General features: G+C 40.3%; 3 protein-coding genes across 3 annotated transcripts; 2 read left to right on the forward strand and 1 right to left on the reverse strand.

Annotated features, from left to right (window-relative positions):
* Positions 1-242: 242 nt before the first annotated feature.
* Positions 243-5,175, forward strand: LOC134666691 (polyprenol reductase). The gene is made up of 5 exons (XM_063523924.1): positions 243-742; positions 1,306-1,494; positions 2,340-2,486; positions 3,353-3,513; positions 4,770-5,175. Exons 1-5 carry the CDS (start codon positions 415-417, stop codon positions 4,860-4,862), a joined length of 918 nt encoding a protein of 305 aa, XP_063379994.1. The 5' UTR covers positions 243-414; the 3' UTR covers positions 4,863-5,175.
* Positions 5,176-11,550: 6,375 nt separating this feature from the next.
* LOC134666692 (tumor suppressor candidate 3) lies at positions 11,551-17,307 on the reverse strand. The gene is made up of 6 exons (XM_063523925.1): positions 17,147-17,307; positions 16,789-17,070; positions 16,005-16,145; positions 15,146-15,434; positions 14,275-14,467; positions 11,551-11,706 (listed from the first exon to the last, which is right to left on the reverse strand). Exons 1-6 carry the CDS (start codon positions 17,222-17,224, stop codon positions 11,691-11,693), a joined length of 999 nt encoding a protein of 332 aa, XP_063379995.1. The 5' UTR covers positions 17,225-17,307; the 3' UTR covers positions 11,551-11,690.
* Positions 17,308-17,741: 434 nt separating this feature from the next.
* Positions 17,742-18,514, forward strand: LOC134667049 (uncharacterized). Its single transcript, XM_063524349.1, has 2 exons — positions 17,742-18,076; positions 18,319-18,514. Exons 1-2 carry the CDS (start codon positions 17,780-17,782, stop codon positions 18,511-18,513), a joined length of 492 nt encoding a protein of 163 aa, XP_063380419.1. The 5' UTR covers positions 17,742-17,779; the 3' UTR covers position 18,514.
* The last annotated feature ends 4,379 nt before the right edge of the window (positions 18,515-22,893 follow it).

The following is a 22,893-nucleotide window of genomic DNA, read 5'->3' on the forward strand; positions in this document are numbered from 1 at the left end:
GGTTACCCTGTGTTTCGTTGCTCTATAAATTGCAAACCTATTTCCGTAGCTAGCTCTCCGTCTATAGCTATATTTTCTCCTTGCAGTTATAAGTGAGAGCAAGAAAGAAAAGAGATAGGATGACCGGATCAAGGACGCAGTCCGGTACGCCCGTCTATTATGATCTTTAAAAAATAGAAAGCGGTAAGCGGATGTGGCAACATTATTGACAGCTGACTGCGCTGCGCTGACAGTGACAGTGACAAGTTGACAACTATAGAGTACCGTTTGCCGTTTAGAATGGTATATTATTATTTATTTGGGACGAAACGAAAGTGTCGAAAGTTCAAACAAGTTGCTTAGTCCCGTTATAAAATAGTGAAATTACTGTTTCGTGATTTAAAGACATTCTCACATTCTTCTTATCCCGGAAACATGCTGAACACGCTAGATTTTATTTTTCTAAACCTTGCCTTTATGGTTACGTGTACGGGATATCTAATAAATAATTACGAAACTTACGTGCCAGCATTCGTAATTCAAGGTTTTAAGTATGGCAGTTTCGCGTATCAAGGGAATGGGGCCATTTTCATACAAGCAATTGAAATCCCGAAGTCGTACTACAGGCATTTCTATTCATTTTCGTCGGTGCTCAGTGCATTAACATTAGTATACATGTATATGATCTATTTTCTGGATTTTAGTGTGAATAAGTATGTTGTGATAGTTTTGAACAAGATTTTAGAACAAAATGAACCAACAGGTGAGTTTTTATTCAACAGCAATTGCTAAACAATATCTTAAGGAGCTTATGGGACTTAAAACAAATGACACAGACTGCATTCTTAACTAAATTCCTTCTTTTAGTTTTCCTCAATGACCTGAGATCTACAGTTTAGCCACAGCCAGTCTACTTGTGGTCTATCTTTATTTTTATGATGATGGTACATACATTTTAATAATCACATTAATACTTAAATTTTTATTACTGAAATTGGGCCTCAGAATTTTTAAAATAATTAAGTGCAGGGACACTTGCACTTGGATGACAAGGTCTACATAAATTACATAATATACTTACCTAAACTATCAATTTTTTTACACACAATGCTATATTTTCTTAATGCAAAATTGTCTTATTTTTGTTTACAAATAAAAATTTCTGTTTCTTTGGTAATCTTCAAGCATAATAAGAATGTTTAACTATCTCATTTTAGTCACTGTTAAAATCAATGTGTATGTAATTAATACAAAACACGTACAAACTACCCTATTTTGAAATAATAAAGTCACCGTGTTTCAACTCCACAATTTCTTCAATTGTAGTGTCAGCAACCGCAGCACTCATTGCCATGGCCCTGCTAACCGTTCAGTGTGCCCGGAGATTCTATGAGACCCACTACCTCCAGGTCTTCGCCAAAAACAGCAAGATGAACCTGAGTCACTATGTCGCCGGCATTATCCACTACTTTGCCTGCATAATAGCTGGTGTTGGTGAAGCACCCTTGTTTTGTGGTAAGATTTTTTTTTCAATAAACTCACTAGGCGCCTTTCCAGACGATTTAGGGGAGGGGGTTCAAACATGTTATCTTTTCTCACAAGGGGGTGGAAGGTTCTCATAGTTCTTTAACACTTTCGCAACCGGGCAAAAAACGGCGCACTACCCCAGAAACCGGTCGTCTATATCTCCGTACAAAACAACCCGCTGGGCGGGTTATCCGGCATCTGAGCAAACATTACGAGTGCCTACCACGCGGGTTCTCGGTAGCCAAAGTGTTAACCTCTAGCCGCCCAGAGACCTATAAAAAGGTATCCTGTTCCATTCTAATTTGAACCTTGTGTTGACAAAATAAAATTTCATTTTTTCATTTCAATTTCATTTTGATCTGGTTTGACGTATGGCTAGAGGCTATGTAAGAACTTGTATTTGTCGTTATATTTTTTATTTTATTTAAGCCTTTATTTTCCCTAAATAGTTTTGCGTCGTTATATTACAATCTGTTTATTACATAATATTTAAATCTGGCCTTACTTGGAACTTCAACCTCCTTTCAAATGAACTGTGTACCTATGCAATATTAACACATTCATTGCCACCCAGCCAATCAAGACATCCGCGCCAGGCTACAACAATTTCGTCATATAAAGTCTTATAAAGTAGTGGTCAGCTCCTTCCTTGCCGTATCCGGCAATGGTAACTCCATCAACAATTCTTATCCGGATTATGAAATGCCCTAAGGTGGCTCGCAAAACCAAACTTTGTCTTGAAGATGCGACCATGAAATCGTAAATACCCGATAGTCGGTTGTTTGGCACTGAATGTGTTAAGGGTTTTGAAATTGTATTCCTTTTGTTTTCAGGAAGCCAAAACAGAGACACTGTGATATGGACCGACACTCGCACCAAGTACCTCTCCATTCCCTGTGTCGTAGTCTTCCTGTGGGCGTGGTACGAACAGTACCAAAGCAATGTCATCTTTGCCAATCTTCGCAAAGACAAAAAGTCGGGTAAGAGATTGGTACTCCTACCGTTTGAACGTCACACACAGTCTACGAATAATGATTAAATCCAAAAAAAAACCTTGCGGCAATTTGTGTACTTAGTGTTAGTCATAAGCATACTGATGTATGGTGCATGTTTTCCATCATATTTTTTCCGAAACGTTCGGTTTTGCTATCCTGTCCTATATGTAATAAATACTGTAAATGTTTTTACTGTGCTTAACTAGATACAAATACGGCGGTGGCAGAATAACAGCGTCCGTTGCTGCAAGTCTTTAGGGCCGCTGTGCCCCGAAGCCTTCTGGCACAGACATAAGCTGAGCCACTTACCTTTTCAATTAGTTTGTAAGCATTATCGTTTACTTTTATTATGTACCTCTATGTTCAAACTTTTTGAATAAACGTCTTTTATTATTATGTCTGTCTTTTACAAATCTCGGGACCATGATGGGGTCCCGGGCATTTGGAAGGCGTGCGTGGGGTCGAAGCCAACACGTGAAACCTCATTCCTTTTTGTACCCAGACTGGCTGAACTGGCAAGCCACATTCGTACGTTTCCGTGAAAATATGACGGAAAATACAACAGAAAGACCGACAACGTGTGTACAAAATCGCGTTCCTCCAATATTCAGCTTATTGCGTGCCAGATGGCGTCACTAGCGTAGTATTCCATCCATTTTGTTCGGCGCTCATCAAAATAACTCAACTTTCGGTCAATAGATGGCGCTGAATATTAGAAAAACGCGATTTTATACAGAAAGTCTTTTTGTTTTCATTCTACGAACAAAAACCTCGTGATTTTGAATTTATACGGTAAGCTACTCCAATATTGTCCAAATACAGATTTTTCATCCATCCATCTATAATTCCAGGCCAAGTGGTAACAGAGGACCATGGGATACCGCACGGAAGGTGGTTCGAGCTGGTGTCGAGTCCTCACCGGATGTGTGAGGTGATCATGTACACAGCGCTACTCCTTCTGGTGCCGACGAAAACGTACTTCTGTATTTATCTGTGGGTGCTTGGAAATCAGGTACGTTTTATAGTATGAATTATCTCAGATGATTTTTTCGAGTTCGGGTGCTAATCCGTTAAACAAAAGCCTTTGTTTCTTTTAAGAGCGGTCTACAGCTCATGCCAAAGCAACCATGTCGTTTAAAAAGCAACTGTCGTGATAGTATTAAGGTTCAAATTCATATGACAGCTTGTTCTGAGAACAATTAGGATGGTCTTGTTTTTTGAGATAACAAAAACGTGTTATCTCTGAATGGGCTGATTCAAGAATTTGAACCATATAATTAGAATGGTAAATTTGCTTTTTAAATGGAATTGTTCCCGTTACTCACGTGGGGGCTATTAGTAGTAAGAATTGTAACCACTGCATACATCTTTTGTTTAACAGATTAGGCTCCGAGCCCGAAAAATTCACCTGAGATTATTCATACTATACTCGTAAAGTAGGGCCATTAAAACGTGATAAAGAATGTAAACGACTAGCGACCCGCCCCGGCTTCGCACGGGTTAACAAATTATACACCTCAACGTTCCTCAACAATCACTCTATTGTTGGTGAAATCCCCATGAAAATCCGTTCAGTAGTTTTATGGCTCCTCTACACGATGGGCCAACGGCGGCCACTCCAAGGGACGCATTTATGCGTTAGAGGGAGCAAGTGATATTGCTATCTCATTCTACCGCATGGCTGCGTCCCTTGGAGTGGCCGGCGTTGGCTCATCGTGTAGAGGAGCCATTAGGGTTTATCGCGAACATACAAACAGAGAGACGCGGCGGGGGTCTTTGTTTTATGAGGTGTAGTGATGTGACCGTTACATGGATAGCGATTACATACCTACTCTCTCTGTCTTCTAATTTAGTAAACAATAATCGTTTCGATTCTTATCACCATACCACGTTGGTGACAAACAGGCATGCGGTCCGCCCGCCCGGATGGTGCATAACACCATAGCCTATCGACACCTGCAACTCCAGGTGTGAAACATGCGCCTTGCCGACCCTTTAACAACCTTAAGGGCTCATTTAGACGATGCGAGAACTCGCATGCAAGTTTCAGTCAAGTGCAGACGCAATGTAACTAAAATCGTATGCAAATTTGCGCGCCGTCTAAATCAGTCCTTACACTCTTTTCGTTTTTTTTTTGGCATATTTTGATTTTTTTTGGCATATTTTGATACGTGAAAGACTTACTGCTGTGAACAGGCCTCTCAAACGCGAGAAAGATTGGATTTCTTAAATTAAATTTAAAACATTCATGTTTGATCTATTTTTCAGATCCAGACTGCGATTCAAGCCAACGAGTGGTACAAGGCAACGTTTAAAACATATCCAAAGAATAGGAAAGCCATTTTTCCTTACATATTTTAAGACTGAATTTTTATTGAATTTTAAAAAGGCTAAACTTACCGCCGTGTAGGGAATAAGAAGAAACATACTCGTATATGCATAGGTAGTTTAATAATATGTTACTAACTCAAATATTTATTTAAATTAATAGGGACATTCCAATGCGTTTATCAAAGAATTGTATTAAATTAATAATTTTACATGTTATTCCGTCTTAGGAAGAGAAGCTACTTACATATTTTATTATTGTTATAGGTTACGTAGTAAAAATATTAATTGATTGATAATTTATTCATATTTAAAATAAATTTATTATTTTGGACTGTTGTTTAGACATAGGAATATAATTGCCACGACATATCACATTCTCGGCTGTAGGGTATCACTTAACTGAGCCGGTTCATGAGCCGGTTGCGCAGATCCATAGGAGAAAGTTATTGTAGTCTTTCCATATCTCGGGACCATGGGGTCCCGGACCTTTGGGAGGCATGCGTGGGGCCGAAGCCAACAGCACAGAGGCCCTTTAAGACAAGTTTGATGTTATGTAATACACCAGCTAGAACCCATCCACGGGTACAAATAGATACCCGTAAATCGGTCCCAGCTGGCATAGGAGCTATTGTAAATACAGTGGAGAAGAGTGCCGGTTATGGTGTTGAAGTTTGGCTGGTCAAAAGATTGGGCTATTGCAGAGAGGTCCGGACACCTGCCATAACAATGCTTCTACACGTTATCGAGGCAGGCGGTGACTTGCCACTAACTAGGTGGGCCCCTGAAACTGTCGTCGTAAAGACGACCAGGAGCAACACTGGTGTAGGCGGCTCAGGGGTGTCGAGAGGTGTGCGCCGCTTTCTACCCAGTGGCTGTTACCAGCCACTGTGCCAACTCGCGTCTTATGCATCTTTCACTTCCACCCCTGGAGCATATAGCTCTAGCGACTCCTCTCTGGACGGCCAATGAAGGCAAGCCAGAGCTGAGAGTCCTGCGGGTCTCCTTGGGGTCCACTCCGACCGACGAAGACACGCCGGAGACGGAGACCCTGACCGACTCTCGGGAGCACTCGGGTCCGTGGGGTCGTTACTCCCCAACAGCTCGCCACAAGCTGCCCTGCGGGCTTATTGTAGTAATTATTAATTTGAACTGTTAGTTTTTTAACTTTTACATATTGATCAACTAGCGACCCGCCCCGGCTTCGCACGGGTTACACAAAACCTTACCAAATTATACATCTAAACCTTCCTCAAGAATCACTCTATTGATAGGTGAAAACCGCATCAAAATACGTTCAGTAGTTAACTGCGAACATACATGCACACAAATAGACAGACGCGGCGGGGCACTTTGTTTTATGGGTAGTGAAATACAGTCGCCATCCGATATATCGGAGCGGTCAAGGCGCTCACAAATATCTGAACACGCCTTTATTGTCAAGGCCTTAGAGCGCGTGTTCAGATATTGTGAACACCTTGGCCGTTCTGATATATCTGATGGCGACCGTACATCAGTCTTTCATGGACCGACTCAGTAAGTGGTAAGCCTATAGCGAGGGCTCGTGCCAAGTGTAATGTTAAGACCACATAATATTTTTTTTTGTTAGCCTGGCTAAGTGTCCCACTGCTGGGCAAAGGCCTCCCCTCGCTTTCTCCACTCAACCCTGTCTTTTGAAGTTTCCCGCCAATCCGGACAAAATACGTCCAAGTCGTCCCGCCATCTCCTTTTTGGTCTGCCTGCACTCCGACTAGCACCATCTATGGTGTTCCGTGGGTCCCACTCCGTAACCATTTTGGCCCACCTTTCAGGGTGCATGCGGCAGACATGTCCAGCCCAGTCCCACTTAGGGCCAGTTGCACCAACCACATTTGACAGACTGATCAACGTCAGCCGGCGCGCCCCGGCGCTTTACTATGAAACTTTCCATACATAAAAATTTTGCGAACTCTTTAACGATACGAACAGTTTGGTGCAACCGACCCTTAATCTTAGCGGTCTTGACACCTACATCTACAACTCTAGTTCTGGAGCGCAGTTCCGTTCCACATAATATTAAACATTTGAAAAGACTGATGGATAAAGATCGAATGTTTATAATATTTTGGGTTTATTAACCTTTTGGCCACCACAACTATTTTATATAAACTTTTATTATACTGTAACTTTTGTCGGCTATGGCCGACTGTGGCAGTTATGGGTTTAAGGATTCATTTAAACGTGTTCAGTACTCCTAGCACGAGTGCACCGCGACATTTTTATAGCAGTGTTTTTCACCCGCGATTTGCTATCGCGGCGCACTGATGCTAGAGATTTCGAAAACAGTAAACTATTGAATGTTTTAAGCTGTTAAGATGAAATTAAACTATGTAGTAAAATGTTACTCAAAACAGTTGTTATTTATTTGTTGGAAGACAACATCCGTCCATTTTCCTAACCAAACTCGATGCAGCAATTCATTTAGAAACTGAAAGAAGAAAGTTAGTTGTTTAATATTAGGCTAGATTACCTACTACAGGCTGATTTGGGATTTGACCACAGAAAGAACACTTCCTACAATTTTTATGGCACTATCACAGAATAACTAATAGTACTATGCACTATCCCTTTCGGCTATTTAGGTAGTTGTCAAAATTCAAGTCATTATCTATGGTAGTGAACCCAAAAGGACGTCAAATGGTGCCAACCCTAATAATTGCTCGGAGCAATGCTGAGCCGAGTTTGCCCGAAGTCAGGAGTATCTCCCCACTGCTTTTTAATTGAAAATGTCACATATATTGTGCTGTTTTAATAAATTAATATTTACCCAAATGGATACCCTCGCAGCTTGAGTCTAAATGCCCACGTAAGAACGGAGAAGGACGCAAACATCAGTCCGATGCCCGCCAACATTTGGAGCTTCCGTCTCTTTCTTTTACCTCTTCCGTCTCTTTCCGTCCTCACTCCTCCCGCCCCCTCTATGGTCAGTGTCATACCTAGCACTATCGCGCCATCTTTTAGATATGCCTGGTCAAGAAATCATTATTTCAAACAGCAAACCTCATTCAATGGGGTTGGCCGGTGGAAGTTTTTACTTTTTAGCAGATGGCGCCATCATAGATGGCCTCGTCAGGCACTGGTCCCACCGCGAGCTAGTAAGCAAAAAGAGACACGGCGATATTTATAGCTCACCGCTGGGCGAGTAACTATAAATATCGCCGTGACTCTTTTATTTACACGGGAGTGCTTATCTTTTGTTCGTGTTTATAGCCGATAGCTCATAGCTTACTAGCTCGCGGTGGGACCAGTGCCTCAATCCCTAAAATTATGTCAAATTTTTGTTTTTTTTTATTACCCTGGATGCCAGCCCTTTAAGCCAAATCTCATAGAAAAAGGGGCAAGCTATGATGGCGCCATCTATGCAAACCTTTGACAGTACGTACCTTTGACGTACCTACATACTCTGAATAGTCTGAATACCGGTGTAATACATGACGTGTTGTTAAGTGAATGCATGGCCACTTATCTACGTTGCAATCAACACTAAAGTTAGGTACCTATAATGCATTTTCGTCCATTATTTCACAATAGGAACTATCGTTTCGTCCATAGTAAGCCCATTCATAATAAAAAAAAAAGTATTTCAAAGGATACTCAATACAGCCACTATGTAACTCTCAGCCAAGAACTGTTTTTTCTGTCCACTACTAATGAGAACAGGGCCTTCGATGGTCTTGTAAGAAAATGCAGGTTTATTCATCTTATTCCACGTATATCCAGAGACCATAGTGAAACAGAGTAACACCGCTGCCATCGCCCAAGTTTCCTTCTTTTGTAGAAGGTCCAGAATTTGCCATCGAAAATAAAATGCTAGGATAATTAAGGGAATCATCGATCCCCAGTTTTGTAAGATGATTCTATGAATCTGCAAAATAGTGGAAGTAAAGGTATATTATAATGTCAGTAACTGGCCACCCTAAACTAACTAAGGTGGCCAGTTATTGAAACATTATACTAAAATTAATTATGTTTATTTTATAGGTGAACAGAAATCAATTTTAATTTAGGGTGGCCAGTTATTAGCCGGTGGCCAGTAATTGACGATTTACCATATAAGGCAATTTGCTACTAGAAAACAAACTAAAATATTTAAGTAAGTACAGCACACACACACACACTTTATCTGATCTTCAAAAATGAAGTAAAAATGTTTTCATCACACTTGCTCGGAAAAGATGTATTTACACGTAGGGCTTGCGGGCGGGAAATTGAAATTTTCGCCCTAGGGCGGAAAAAATCTTTTCCGAGCAAGTGTGATGAAAAACACTTATTTACACGTAGGGCTTGCGGGCGGGAAATTGAAATTTTCGCCCTAGGGCGGAAAAGTGTTTTATACAGAAGTTTGTTTTTATTAATTCTCCTTTTTTTCCTTACAAGTGTGATGAAAAACATTGTGTGTGCCACGGGCGGTAAAGAAATTCCGAACTCGTGAACATTTTAAGCCCTCGCTTCGCGTCGGGCTTAAAATTGACACTCGTTCGTAATTTCTTATTTCCCGCCCTTAATACACAATGTACTATTTCATCACACTCGCTCAGTAAATGTAAAATTGCACGCAGGTTTAGCGGGAGTTATAGAAACAGCGTTCTCCCTATAACTCCCTGTTATGAAGTTTCTAGTGTCTTTAGTCTCTAGTTTTTTGTCTTTATAGGTACTTAATTTTTGTATCGCAAGTGTGATGAAAAACATTGTGTTGTAACACGGGGCGTAATAATATTGCTAACTCGAGTCTATAAATCGCTCCGACAAGCCGTCGCGATTTAACTTACTCTCGTTTGCAATATTCAACTCACGCCCCATGTTGCACAATGTACTATTTTTTTAACCAGCCTAATTAACTTTAAGTAGCTAGGTATAATATAAATTAATTAATTGCCAAAAGCGGAGTGACAAAAAGCTGGGACAACGCCATTATGATAAATAAATTAATAAATTGTAGGTATATATTCTTGTATTACTTGTTAATGTGATTAGTATAGGTATAGATAGGTACCTACTTCCAATCTTACCATGAACACGGCAAAATAATTACGGGCCAAACGTGATAATGCTAGTAAAGGTACTTAAAATACTATTCTTTTAGTGTCCAAATAGTACCTATGTTGCTAAACGAATGTGGCTATAAAAATACGCAAATGAACGAATGCGAATTAACGGTTATATTATAGGAAAAATTTATGATGCGTGTCAACCGTTTATTACAGGACATACTGAACACACTAACTAAACAAACACCTAAAGTCTATGGAATTCTATGGAACTTGCTATGTAAACAAGTCACTGGTAAATTCATCATTCAGAGACAAAAGGCTACATTCCTACTACTCAAATCAGCTCCTTTTTTAGAACTGTCAAAACGATTTGCTAATATGGAATTTATATGAAAACGAATGTAGTGACGTCACGGTAAACTCACCTACTTTTGATATTTCAATCCGATTTATTAAATACAAATTGTGTTTAAAAATAGCTGCTATCCATGTTTTTCTAATAATTATCTGGTGCTTTATTTCGTGCATGGTTTGAAATAATTTATTTTAAGTACAGGAAACATCCCTATTTCAATATGGCGGTTAGTTTACATAGTTAGCCAGTTCCATAGAATGACACTTTACATAATATGTGACGTTCCACGGCCAAAGGTACCTCATGGCGGCTGGCGCTTACGTCGCATAGCGCCGCAATAATATTGGAGCGGCGTTAATAATAGCGTAAGCGCCAACCGCCATAAGGTACCTTTACCCGTGAGACGTCACATATGGGTAAAACAGCAGCAGCGCAGAGCGTGCAATTGATGAAGAGGAAATAGCAAAACACATCCTCCTTAACTGTAAACAGGTAGAAGTATACAGGAACCAATACCTTATGAGGCAGTTACTTAGCAATCTGAAGACACGCTAGGTGTCATGCTAGGGTAGTGCTAAAAATTATATACATAGTATAACTAAATAACAATCGTTTATTAGTTTGCTACATGTGTGTTTGTCTACAAAACGTGATTATAGCGTCCTTACTACAGTAATAGTCTCTGAGGGCCTACCGCGAACCACGTTCGACGTGTTGCCTCCCTGTCACACTTATGTACGAATTTACAAGTGCGACAGAGAGGCAACACGTCGAACGTGGTTCGCGGTAGGCCCTCTGGTTGCCCCTTATTCTTCTGTAAAATGCTGGCTGTTCAAAAGATGAACTTAAAGTTGAATTTGAATGAAGGGACCAATGCTACATGTCAGCACAACATTGAACATTTTCTTATCTAATTATTAACCTTACGGTTTTGTAATACAGGCTTGCCGTGACTAGGGTTGCCATACGTCCGGATTTTTCCGGACATGTCCAGATTTTTGACCCTTTGTCCGGATTGCGGCCGGACTTGGCATGTGTCCGGATTTTTATGAATGACCTTATAAAAATAAAATGCGCGCCCGGGGAGGGGGCTACGGGATCGGGGGAAGGGGGAAAAGTAGATCCACGATACAGTACACCGCAGAGAGCAGCGCGCCGTCGGGGCGTCGTTCAAGCTACGACAAATCTCTGCTACAAGAAATGTCCGCATTTTTTGGGTGATGTCAGGATTTTTATCGGGACATTTGATTCTTCCATATGGCAACCCTAACCGTGACCCATATACGGGGCACGGACAGTGAACATGTTAAGTACCTAAAATGTTTAAATAAAAGAATTATTATTTTTTAATACACTATATTTCACCACCCCACTGTCCAAATGTGTACATACATACTTAAATAATTAAAAAGTGTTAAATAAAAATAACATTTCACTCATATTATTGCAAATTACTTATATTATTTAACAGCCTTCTTACTTGAATAGGAAACTGAAACAAAAGAGTTTTAAAATTAATATATATTTTAGGAAATTAACCCTTTGACCGCCGTTGGCATGTATACAAGACAACGATAGAACGATACACTGGCGCCGCTGTCTTGTATACAAGACACAAATTCAACCGCTCGGTAAATGTGAAAAAACATCAATTGTAGTATTTTTTACACTCGTGTTAATGTTTTAGGTCTTTGATTTTTAAAATAATTGCATTCAAAGCAGATAAATAAATCCATTCTTTTATAATAAGGCAATCAAAAAAATTGCTCCAGTTTTCAACGTTTTTCATGTTCCTCGTCGCCGTTGTCTTGTATACAAGACAGCTAGGGATGGGAATGTTAACTCGATATGAGAATATTCGAGGTGCAACGGATAGTTGTTTGGCCGGATACCGGATATTCGGCCTGACCATCGGCCGAATATCTGGTATCCGGCCGCCGAATATTCGGCCAGCGGAGCTGCACCTACATTTCGGTTTTTTAGGTGCGCATTCTGCAGTTTTGACCTGTTTCTAAGTGAACGTTCGCGCGGACACATTTCTAGGTTCGAAATGAGTTCGAAGTCAGTGGAATCTCTAAATTGTTTTAAAATAATAAACAAGTACGATTATGACCGTGACTGTTTCTTAAATCCAATTTGTTTACTCCGAAATCAAGCAATGGTACTATCCGGTATCCGGCCGGATAATAGGGCACTATCCGGTATCCGGCCGGATATTAAAATACTGGCTGGATAGGCCGGATACCGGATAGTAACCGAATATCCGGTGCATCTCTAGAGAATATTCAAATTAAATATTAAGTGGCCAATCTGGTTTTATTTAAGCATTTGAACACCTGTTAAATGCCAATTGGTGATTACTAGTAACTAGAATACGTTAAACGAGAGAGAGACAGGCATAACTCCGGAGTTCAGGGAACTTGTTCGGCTGTCCATAGTAGAGTCAGACAAGTAAATCTGTCCTTGTGGTCTATTTGCAGAACAAATGATTCATTTTGAGATGATAGTGTGTACTGCAAAACGTAATTCAAGACCAAAAAAAGTAAGAAATGTTGCCACTTTTTACTAGCGCGTCTTGTATTTATGTACAAATAAATAAATAAAAGTACTTTAATAGTAGGAGTAAAATTACTAAGGAATAAATTATCTGAGCGTGATTATTTATCAAAAGGAATTTACTATTTTACAAACAAATTATTGCAATGGTAACATTGTCGTACTTTTTTTGGTCTTGAATTACGTTTTGCAGTATAGTGGGGAGTGATACCCTGCAGTGACCGTTTCGCACAAGAATGGTACCTACAGGCGGACGCTCGGACTAGTCAGTGTCGCCTAACTATGAGAATGTTACCTATGTATTTGAAATGGACGAAAAATTATTATGGTAGGGAGGGTGGAATACGGGAACTGACAAGCTCTTCTAAGGAACATGTCAAATGTGAAACATGCATTCCCGAACATTTCTGATCCCCACCCTTTTCCAATATTATTGTTCTTCACTCATTGACAATTCAACCCACGTGTCATTTTCCCCAATGCCAAATATTATCGACACACGATGCGCGGCTCTAACCTAACGCTTATAAAGTTTACGTACCGACAAGCGCTTACGCCGTTGACCTAGAGCCTATTATTACTTAATCCGCGCGGAAACGGTCCTTGTCGGTCTGCACTGCGGGCAGTCCATGCGCGCCGTTGTCATGTATACAAGACTTCTCGTAGAGCCTAGTGCGGTGATATTACGTCATGAATCGATATTGTTTAGTGGTTGTTTTTAATGATAAAGACCTTTATTTTTAACATTGTCGTGTGTAAAAAATATGTTAATTTTTGGCATTCTCGAAATAAATTAAAGTTGGTTAAGAACAAAGCCAAATTGAGAAGATTTTTACCATAAATTGTAAATATCGATATCACAATTTGCAATCCCTAAACTTTTTATTAGTTGTTTACTTAAAATTTACTCTGGCGTGTGAGTGAGCGTCTTTGCGGACTAGGTCCGGCGGCCAAAAGGTTAAGCCGTAATTAGAGTGACAGAGAAAGATGCCCGCAATTTGCGAACTTGGTGTTCGCAAAAAACCCTCAAGGCTCGGAACCGGTATTGAAATGTATGTTGGTGTATTGTATTACCAACACCGTTATATTATCGCGTTCGTTAAAAACGGTTAATTTGATGACGGAATTTTATGGTTTGCGGGGACCGATATAATACCGGTTATTCTAGGTTTTCGGAGACTCGGTTAAATTCATTGTCAAACATGAAAAGAAAAGAAACTCGTTCTATCTCGCTTCGATATTCTCAATTAAACCAGTTTATCTAATACTACAAAAACAGAAGGCGAACGAATTTGGCATGAACCGGTATATAAGTCAATAGAAGTTCTTTTAGTAACCACAAACTGAAACGAAATCCTTTTCGATCTCGGTCGAATGACCGAAACCGGTTTGAAAAAATAAAACTGTGTCCGAGCCCTGGCTGCAATGCGCATGGAATTTGTACTCTGCCACTTTGCTAATTTATTATAGGACTTTAATCCTATGTAATAAGGTTCAAACTCACCTGTAGGGATATCCCTGCGTCTTCGCTCTGAACACAGATAGTAGTAGAGAGAAGAACACGCACACTAGTACAAGCCCGACGACAGATTGGAAGCGCCGTCTCTTTCCCTCTGCGGCGCTGCGCACTGGTTCAGCACTCTTCACTCCTCCCGCCGCTTCTATCATGAGAATCATGCCCACTACTACTGCAGCATCTGATTTTGGTGTTAACGAATTTTTAGATACAAAGACAGCAAAGTTGTTTAGGGTCGCGCGCAATTGGCTACTTTCCTACTAGTCAAATCAGCTTCTTTTTAGGGTTCCTTACCCAAAGGGTAAAAACGGGACCCTATTACTAAGACACCGCCGCCGTCCGTCTGTCTGTTTGTATCTCATGAACTGTGATAGCTAGGCAGTTGAAATTTTCACAGATGAAGTATTTCTGTTGCCGCTATAACAACAAAAACTAAAAACAGAATATATTAAATATTTAAGTGGGGCTCCCATACAACAAGCGTGATTTTTTTGCCGTGTTTTTGCGTAATAGTACGGAACCTTTCGTGCGCGAGTCCGACACGCACTTTGCTGTTTTTTAGAACTGTCAAAACGATTTTTAACATGGGATTTATATGAACGTGTATAGTAAAGTCACGACTCACGGTCAACTCACCTATACATTTTATATTTCAATCAGTACGGTTACCATCAGTTTGTCACTGACATAAACGCCGTCGAGAACGTAATTTACTTTCTATACATCTCGCTCGCACTCGCATATTAGTGCAAACGGGATGTATAGAAAGTAAATTACGTTCTCGACGGCGTTTATGTCAGTGACAAACTGATGGTAACCGTACTGGTTTAAAATAAATCAGTGACTTTTAAAAGGATACTTAAAATAGCTACAATATAGCTCTCCAACACAAACTGCCCATGCGATCCGCCATTAATGTAGACCGGTCCGTTCTTACTCCTGTGGAAGAACGGAGGCCCTCTGATCTGGTTCCACATCTGACCGGACACCATGGCGAAACAGAAGAACACAGCGGCGACCGCCCACATCTGTTTGTTGTACAGGAACTCGAGGTTGTTCCGTCTGAGGTACAGGAAACCAGCTACTAGGACGAACAACATCAGGAATGCGACAGCTCCGGAGTAATTTGGTGGGCGGAATATGCGGATCTGTAATGATTAATTAGATTTTTTAAAGAAAGTGCCATGATGCCAGTTTGGCAAACCATTTTGGCATTAAAAATGTAAGTACAGGTAAGGAAGATTTTTTAGGAAAAAAACAGTGGCAGATGTACACATTTTCCAATCAAATATCAGAAATATCCTATTTTAGAACAACATAAAATGTAGTCATAATTTAATAGCCCACAAGGTCTTGTTTTTTAAATCCAGATATTCAGAGCTTACACTGGACTGGCTTTCATACAAAAATATGCTTATAATTGGTTCATTTAAAAAGCTACAGTGCCTCAGACACACAAAATATAGCAGTTAAACTTATATTATAACACCCCCCTTTTGAGTCGGGGTTTAAAAATAGATTGCATCTTGAGCAGTGGCAGATTGCAGTCTTGGCCGCCCTCGGCCCTGTAGTAACTACTAGCTACCCCTTTCTCAGCACCCGTCAAGATCTGCTGTCTTGTTGCCGCCCCTAATGTCTTGCCGCTCTACGCCTGGGCCTACCGGGACTTAGGGCAAATCCGCCACTGACCTTGAGGATAAACATGCAAGAAATGTTACCTGAACATCAGTCCTGTCTTGGATCCACTTGGCAATAGCTTCAGCATGAATGCCTGCCCTCTCAAAGTCCATGGAGTCAGCAGGTTTAGGTTTCCCTTTGGCAGGGAAGTGCATGATAACCGGAGCTGTGTTGAGCCGCAGCTGTAATTATTGCAGGTTGATTAGCCAACGCTGGCATTAATGATTTCAATACATGACTAAATAATGTGTATTTATTATATTTAACACTTTCAGTGCCGGACGCCACGTTTCCAGTACAAAATGAACACATAGGTGTTCTTGGCAGTGAATGTGTTAACAGAGGTTTGCTAAGTTTCTTTAATAAGGTTAGAACTCTACCAGCGCTGCCCTATTAAGCCTTTATCATATGTACCGCACAGTGGCGAGAGATTGCCCTCAGTCCAGTAAAGGCATACAAATTGCACGCGAATTGAGCACTTGGGCACTCTCTCGCTACTGTACTCAGTATGTCGACGCTTATCATGAATAGTGACACAAAACAAAATGAAATGCCATTCGACTTTAAATCTTACCAGTAAAAGATAGAATATTAAATGCAATAGCATTTCATTTTTAGTTGTACCACTGTTCATGATAAGCAAATTGTGTGATCAAGGCATAAGAAATAACTAAGTAAATTATGGTGATGCTTCCATTTACCTAACTTTAAAACCTTGTATCAAAAGATAATTCTAATTCATATCTCTTTCACACTACTGATCCGTAACGTTTCCTTTCCTCTACAAAGACCCAATAAGAACTGAAATCAATCAATCTAACTTACCATTTGGAAAATATCTGATCCTTCATCAAAATCAACCATTCCAAAGAACAGTTTGTTATTGTAGGACGGAGAGAACCTGAAGGAATTGGCGACGATCATAAATTCATCGTAAACGTGCTGGCAGATCGCGCAGCGTCTGGAAGGTGCCATAGCAGTGAACATGACTATGAAAGAATAATCCCTCGGCGGCGATCTCACGTAGTCCTTAAACTTGTTAACGTTCAAAGAAATAATAGACCGCTTTGCCGTCATATCCGTCAGCTGTTGCACCTTCTCTTCCAACTGTAAATTTAGGAAAATTGTTAGTAAAAATTGAAGCCGGTTGAAGTGTAATTTTATTGCCAAAAATAAAACCCACTCCTTTTGTCCGAGTTTGGGCCTCGCCCTGGTAATAAGTAAGTAATATCATGAAACATAATAATCCTTTATATTTCATACTGGTTTTATTGAAATATTCGAGTAGTTAAATAATTATAATTAACTGCGGCCCGCCTGAGCCAACTCAAGAGTCAATTCAATAGAATAGAGCTGTCAAATAAATTAAACGTCAAAAAATCTCTGACGTGTACTTGGCATTTATGAAGAGTGTTAAGATGGTGTTAAGTCGGGTTGATCAAATCGACCGATTTAATCAGAAAATAAATTGGCGTCAATCTGCAAATTTACACATATTTAGTTGTGATAATTCAGCACTCTAAATAAAAAAAATGTCCCCAAACGCGAATACTAGCGTCCAAAGAGTAGTATAATATATATAGGAGAGCGAGAGCTAGCGTCACAAATTGATTCATAGAGATACAGATATTAATTTTTCATTAAAAAACCTTTCTTCTATAGCTCCAGGAAATATTCTTTTGTTTGGTTCTAAAGTTTAAATAAAAATTGACAATAAAATATCAACAATATTTCCATTATATACCTATCCATCAAACTAAAACCAATATCTATCTCGAAATTTTTAGTAACTTTATGTAGTTTTTTTCAATATTTCATGTGTCTATCAAGATTGTTCAGCGCTACTAAGGTAGCGCTGCAAAGCGCTGCAACGCCAAGTTTCTTGACTACGAGACGGAAGCCAAAGTCCGAACCCCTGTTTCGGGTGCCTGCACGCAAGTTCTTCGGCCTGGTTCCAGAGAACCAGTACGAAAATAATATAACACCGAAGAGGCTTCAGATCGGCTACGCATTGCTGCACTATTGGGAGACCATTCCACTGTTCTTATGCGTGGCTTTTGATATTATCTTCGTCCTGGGCTATATGGGATTATATGGAGGGATAATGCACAGGGTATGTGTTGGTTTTATGCATAAGTATCTATAAAAAGCCGCCTAGGTAGCCTTCTACCTACGCGGCTAGCCTTTTGAAAGTGTAATAGTAATAGTAGCTAGCCCAAATCCTTTTGTCGTATTGTAGGATAGGCCCGGTTGAATAGGAATTATTCTAAATGGAAATAAGTATCCCGTTCGTGTGTATCAAGCGCACAAATAGGTACAATTTAAAAAAAATACCATTTGTCTGTTCCTTATTAGGTAGACACCCAGTTCACGAAGCACTGCTGGAACAGTATCTCGAGAAATATGGATCTACGGAACCCCACAATCCACAAGTTCCTTGTGCTTTACCAGCGCTACGAACCCTGGCCCGAGATGCAGAATGTTCTGGACAAAATGAAACGGGCTGAACACCGTTTGCTGGTGCGCATGAACACCTGCGAGACCCCTTAGGCCTTAATACCTGAGGAGTGTTGCCTCCCTGTCACACATACGAATTTACAAGTGCGACAGAGAGAGAGGCAACACTTCGAATGTGGTTCGCGGTAGAACCTCATGGACTTTTTTATACCTACCCATCCTTTGCTGGTACTAATCTATGTCAATTTGCACTGTACAGGGTTCTTTGGTGTATATAGTTTTAAGTGAACTCAATTGTGTTAATACATTCATGCAAAATTGTAGGTTTATGTGTGTTGTTTGTGTTTTGGTTTTAAGGCCTAAATTGCCAATCTGCTCTGAACTTGACCACGGTGTCCCCTGTTCCCTCCTTATACCCAACCGCTCATACTCGCATTTCAATTTTATTTGATGATGAACCAGCAGAAGTTGTAAAGCTGGCGAGGTGTTCAAAATTACCTAGACACGCTTTTATTCTCATCAAAGTCTCGTCAAGACCAGTTTTGAACACAGCTTAGCAACTTCTGCGGCTGACTGTACATGATGATAAAGTCGTTGTAAAGCTACCTTCACACTGCATTTATCAGTTCTTGGACTCTGGGTAACTCAATAGACAGAGAATATTACAATTTTATTATTACAGTTGTTTTTGGATCGCAAATACATAATTTGTTTCGTGATGAGCTTTTTTTTATTTCACAACACAATTTATTTTATTTGACAAAACGGGACGAGCAAATCAGTAGAAAAGGGTTGTCGTTCCATAGAAAATTTGAATTTCCTGCCTTTTTCTACTGGCAAGATTTGCTTGACCAACTCGGAGTAGATATTTACTCCGAGTTGACCAACTATATATTAATTTACTTTAGCGTAAAAATAATAACTGCATGTTGTCATCTCATATATTTGTGTCCAGGACGGACTATATGACTATTGCAAAACGTAATTCAAGACCGAAAAAAGTGAGACAATATTGCCATTGCAATAATTTGTTTCTAAAATTGTAAATACTCGCCGCTTTGGACTCAGTGGAGCGCAGAGCCAGGAGGATGATTGGCGACAAGAAGCTAACGGCTAAGCTTCAGACTTTGGCCCATCGGCGGAAAGTCGCCAGCCTGTCGGTATTCTACAGGTTGCACTTCGGGGAGTGTGCCCAAGAGCTACACGAGCTCATTCCACCGTCCCCATTCTACCATCGGACTTTTAGACGCACGGCCGGTTTCCATCCTTACTTGGTAGATATTCCGCCAATTCGCACTAAGCGCTTTGCTTCTACTTTCCTTATGCGCACTGCCAAGGAATGGAATTCCTTGCCGGCGTCTATATTTCCGTGCTCTTATAACCCGGCAACCTTCAAATCAAGAGTGAACAGGCACCTTCTGGGCGAGCTCGCTCCATCGTAGGCCACGTCTACGCCTCGGCTAGTCTGTGGCCATGAGTAAACCCATGCATAATAAAAAAAAAAAAAAAAATTCCTTTTGATAAATAATCACGCTAAGATAATTTATTCATTAGTAATTTTACTCCTACTATTTAAAAAAGTACTTTTATTTATTTATTCGTACATAAATACAAGACGCGCTAGTAAAAAAGTGGCAACATTTCTTACTTTTTTTGGTCTTGAATTACGTTTTGCAGTTTTAGACCCATATCCGAGATGACTTGTGCGAAATCGGAGACTTTTAAACAAAGTAGGTACTAGGAACAATTCTTAAGAATGTATGGGTATCACTCTGATGCCGACCCACGACACGTCTCTCCGATGTGAGGTGATCGAAACCTAAAGCCCCCTCCAGACTATGCGCGTGAATCGCGGGCGAAGCCGCGAACGCAAGTGTGGCGTCGATTTCGCAGATTGTTCACGCCTTCGCGCCTTGTTCTCCGTTATTTGTCGGTATTTCGGCCCGCGTCAAAGGAGACGCGAAGCGCGAACTTGCAAGACTCCACATTACACAATATTTTGGCTCCTCTGTGGCAAGATAAATATGAATTATATTATGATTATATTATACTAAGCAGCTATATTTTACGGTTTTACAATAAAACAAAATGGGAAAACAGCTAAATCACGTATGATGCCATAGATAACTAACAGTTAAACTCGATCAGCTGATGCTTTTCCGCCATTTTGCCGCAAACCAAACTGCGAAATCGCCGTGAAGTGTGCGAGTGTGGAGTCATACATCAACTTCGCGATATGTTCGCTCCGCGACGTCGCGCCGCGATTCACGCACATAGTCTGGAGGGCGCTAAAGAATATAATACTCACTAGGAGAAGAACGGTAACTCCATACAAAAAAATGTCCCCAACCGTTTATACGTTTATACTACTGGCGCCCTCGATGTGTACCAATGGAACTAAAGTTGACAACCGGTTTAGCCTGGCGGGTATTGGTATTATAGGTATATATAGGTGGTCAAGCAAATCTTGTCAGTAAAAAAAGGCGCGAAATTCAAATTTTCTATGGGACGATATCCCTTCGCGCCTACATTTTTCAAATTTGCCGCCTTTTTCTACTGACAAGATCTGCTTGACCAGCTATAGTAATTATGTTGATAAACATATTTGTTATCTTCATATCACGAAATATATGAAAGATGCAAATATTACCCCTTGTTTTTGGTATTATCTATTGATTTAAATAAAAGGCATATTTATGTTTATAACATTGTATTATGTTTTACATATATAAATATACACTGAAAATTTGACAACTTAATAAAAATAGACATTAATAAAGCGCATTCACAAAGTTTTCAGTATTATACAAATAACATTAGGCATGCCTACCTATTACACTTTACACACAGATACACTACACTTTACACACGGCATTTTACACAGATGTCTAACTTGTATTCATTCATACATTTCTTCACGGTTAATTAATACGCTTTCCAGATGCGTTATGACTCGGTTCCTTCTGAACCCACTAAAGCTGTATAAATTTCACTCTGGCTGCTTCAACAGCCGTTGCTCCGCATTTAGCACATTTTCTATGTGCATTGCTGTAATCTATGTAGGTACAGATTTACAGTCTTAAGTGGTTGTACCGCTACGTTGTATTTATTATTTAAAGATTTAATAAATAAAATTTTCGTTATGAACTTTAACCACAGCAGTTGGACAGAGTCATTGACAAATATATTTTTTTATTATGGTGGGTAGACGTACCTACCCTCCATATATTTTATGAATATTGATAAAGATAGTTGGAAGCAAATATTCATTATAAAACTTAATCGCATGTAATTAAGTTTTAAGCGTTTTAAGTCCCGTTTTATGATTAATATTGTATAAAATTCGTGATAATTTAAATCAGAGTTGGGAGCAATGTTGCTGTAGAAAAATGTTTTTATTTTTATTACTCGCAACTTTTTCCCGGAGGCCAACGCACACATAGAAGCTTAAGGCGCACACATGCGCAATTATTTGGGGACATAACTTTCTTAGGAAGTGAACAGGCCTTGATCGAAACGGTGCTAAACACGTGTTTTTAGGGTTCCGTATCCAAAGGGTAAAAACGTTCTAACGGGACCCTATTACCATAGAGTAATATAAAAGGCTTGCTACACGGTCGCCGACAAGCCATCTAACCGTCTGACCTTGGTCTGTCCTTGGACAGTTTTGGTCAAATTTTGTTGGTAACAACCGTCTACACGGTCCGGGACAGACCAAGGCCACGCGGTTTGGGGGCTTGTCGGCGACCGTGTAGCAGGCCTTTAAGTAGTTTACTTAAGTTGCTAACACACTATCGCACCGCACCAAGGTCATTGTGGGACGCACCCATAAGTAAGAGGGAGAAAGAGATATCGCTTTCTCCCTTTTACTTATGGGTGCGTCCCACAATGACCTTGGTGCGGTGCGATAGTGTGTTAGCAACTTTATATTACTCTATATATGCTATTACCTATTAGCCCTACCCTATTTATTACATAAAGCCCCCTCCAGACTATGCGCGTGTGGAGTCGATTTTCGACCGCGATTCACGCGCTTAGTCTGGAGGGGGCTTAAGACTTCACAGTCCGTCTGTCTGTAACCAGGCTGTATCTCATGAACCGTGATAGCTAGACAATTGAAATTTTCACAGATATCATTATATTGCGATATTCGCTATAGCAACAACAAATACTAAAAGGTCCCCTCGACTCGGTGGGCGAGTTTGACTCTTAAGTAGCTAACACACTATCGCACCGCACCAAGGTCATTGTGGGACGCACCCATAAGTAAAAGGGAGAAAGCGATATCTCTTTCTCCCTCTTACTTATGGGTGCGTCCCACAATGACCTTGGTGCGGTGCGGTAGTGTGTTAGCTACTTTAATGTTCCGCTTGCACACCGGTGTGCAGAGGACTTACCGCAAAAACCGAATTCGCAAATTGCGGGGATCTTTTCTCTTTTATTCCAATAAAGGCGTAATGAAGAGTGACAGAG

This window comes from Cydia fagiglandana, chromosome 8 (assembly GCF_963556715.1).
Source record: "Cydia fagiglandana chromosome 8, ilCydFagi1.1, whole genome shotgun sequence".
NCBI lineage: Eukaryota > Metazoa > Arthropoda > Insecta > Lepidoptera > Tortricidae > Cydia > Cydia fagiglandana.

Coding starts and splice junctions, on each gene's coding strand:
- LOC134666692 (XM_063523925.1), bottom strand. CDS start 17,224: ATGAAATATAAAGGATTATTATGTTTCATGATATTACTTACTTATTAC. Junction 16,146..16,788: donor GATCAGATATTTTCCAAATG/GTAAGTTAGATT, acceptor CAATAATTACAG/CTGCGGCTCAACACAGCTCC. Junction 14,468..15,145: donor CTATATTGTAGCTATTTTAA/GTATCCTTTTAA, acceptor CACCAAAATCAG/ATGCTGCAGTAGTAGTGGGC.
- LOC134666691 (XM_063523924.1), top strand. CDS start 415: ATGCTGAACACGCTAGATTTTATTTTTCTAAACCTTGCCTTTATGGTT. Junction 743..1,305: donor AGAACAAAATGAACCAACAG/GTGAGTTTTTAT, acceptor CTTCAATTGTAG/TGTCAGCAACCGCAGCACTC. Junction 2,487..3,352: donor TCGCAAAGACAAAAAGTCGG/GTAAGAGATTGG, acceptor CTATAATTCCAG/GCCAAGTGGTAACAGAGGAC.
- LOC134667049 (XM_063524349.1), top strand. CDS start 17,780: ATGTGTCTATCAAGATTGTTCAGCGCTACTAAGGTAGCGCTGCAAAGC. Junction 18,077..18,318: donor ATGGAGGGATAATGCACAGG/GTATGTGTTGGT, acceptor GTTCCTTATTAG/GTAGACACCCAGTTCACGAA.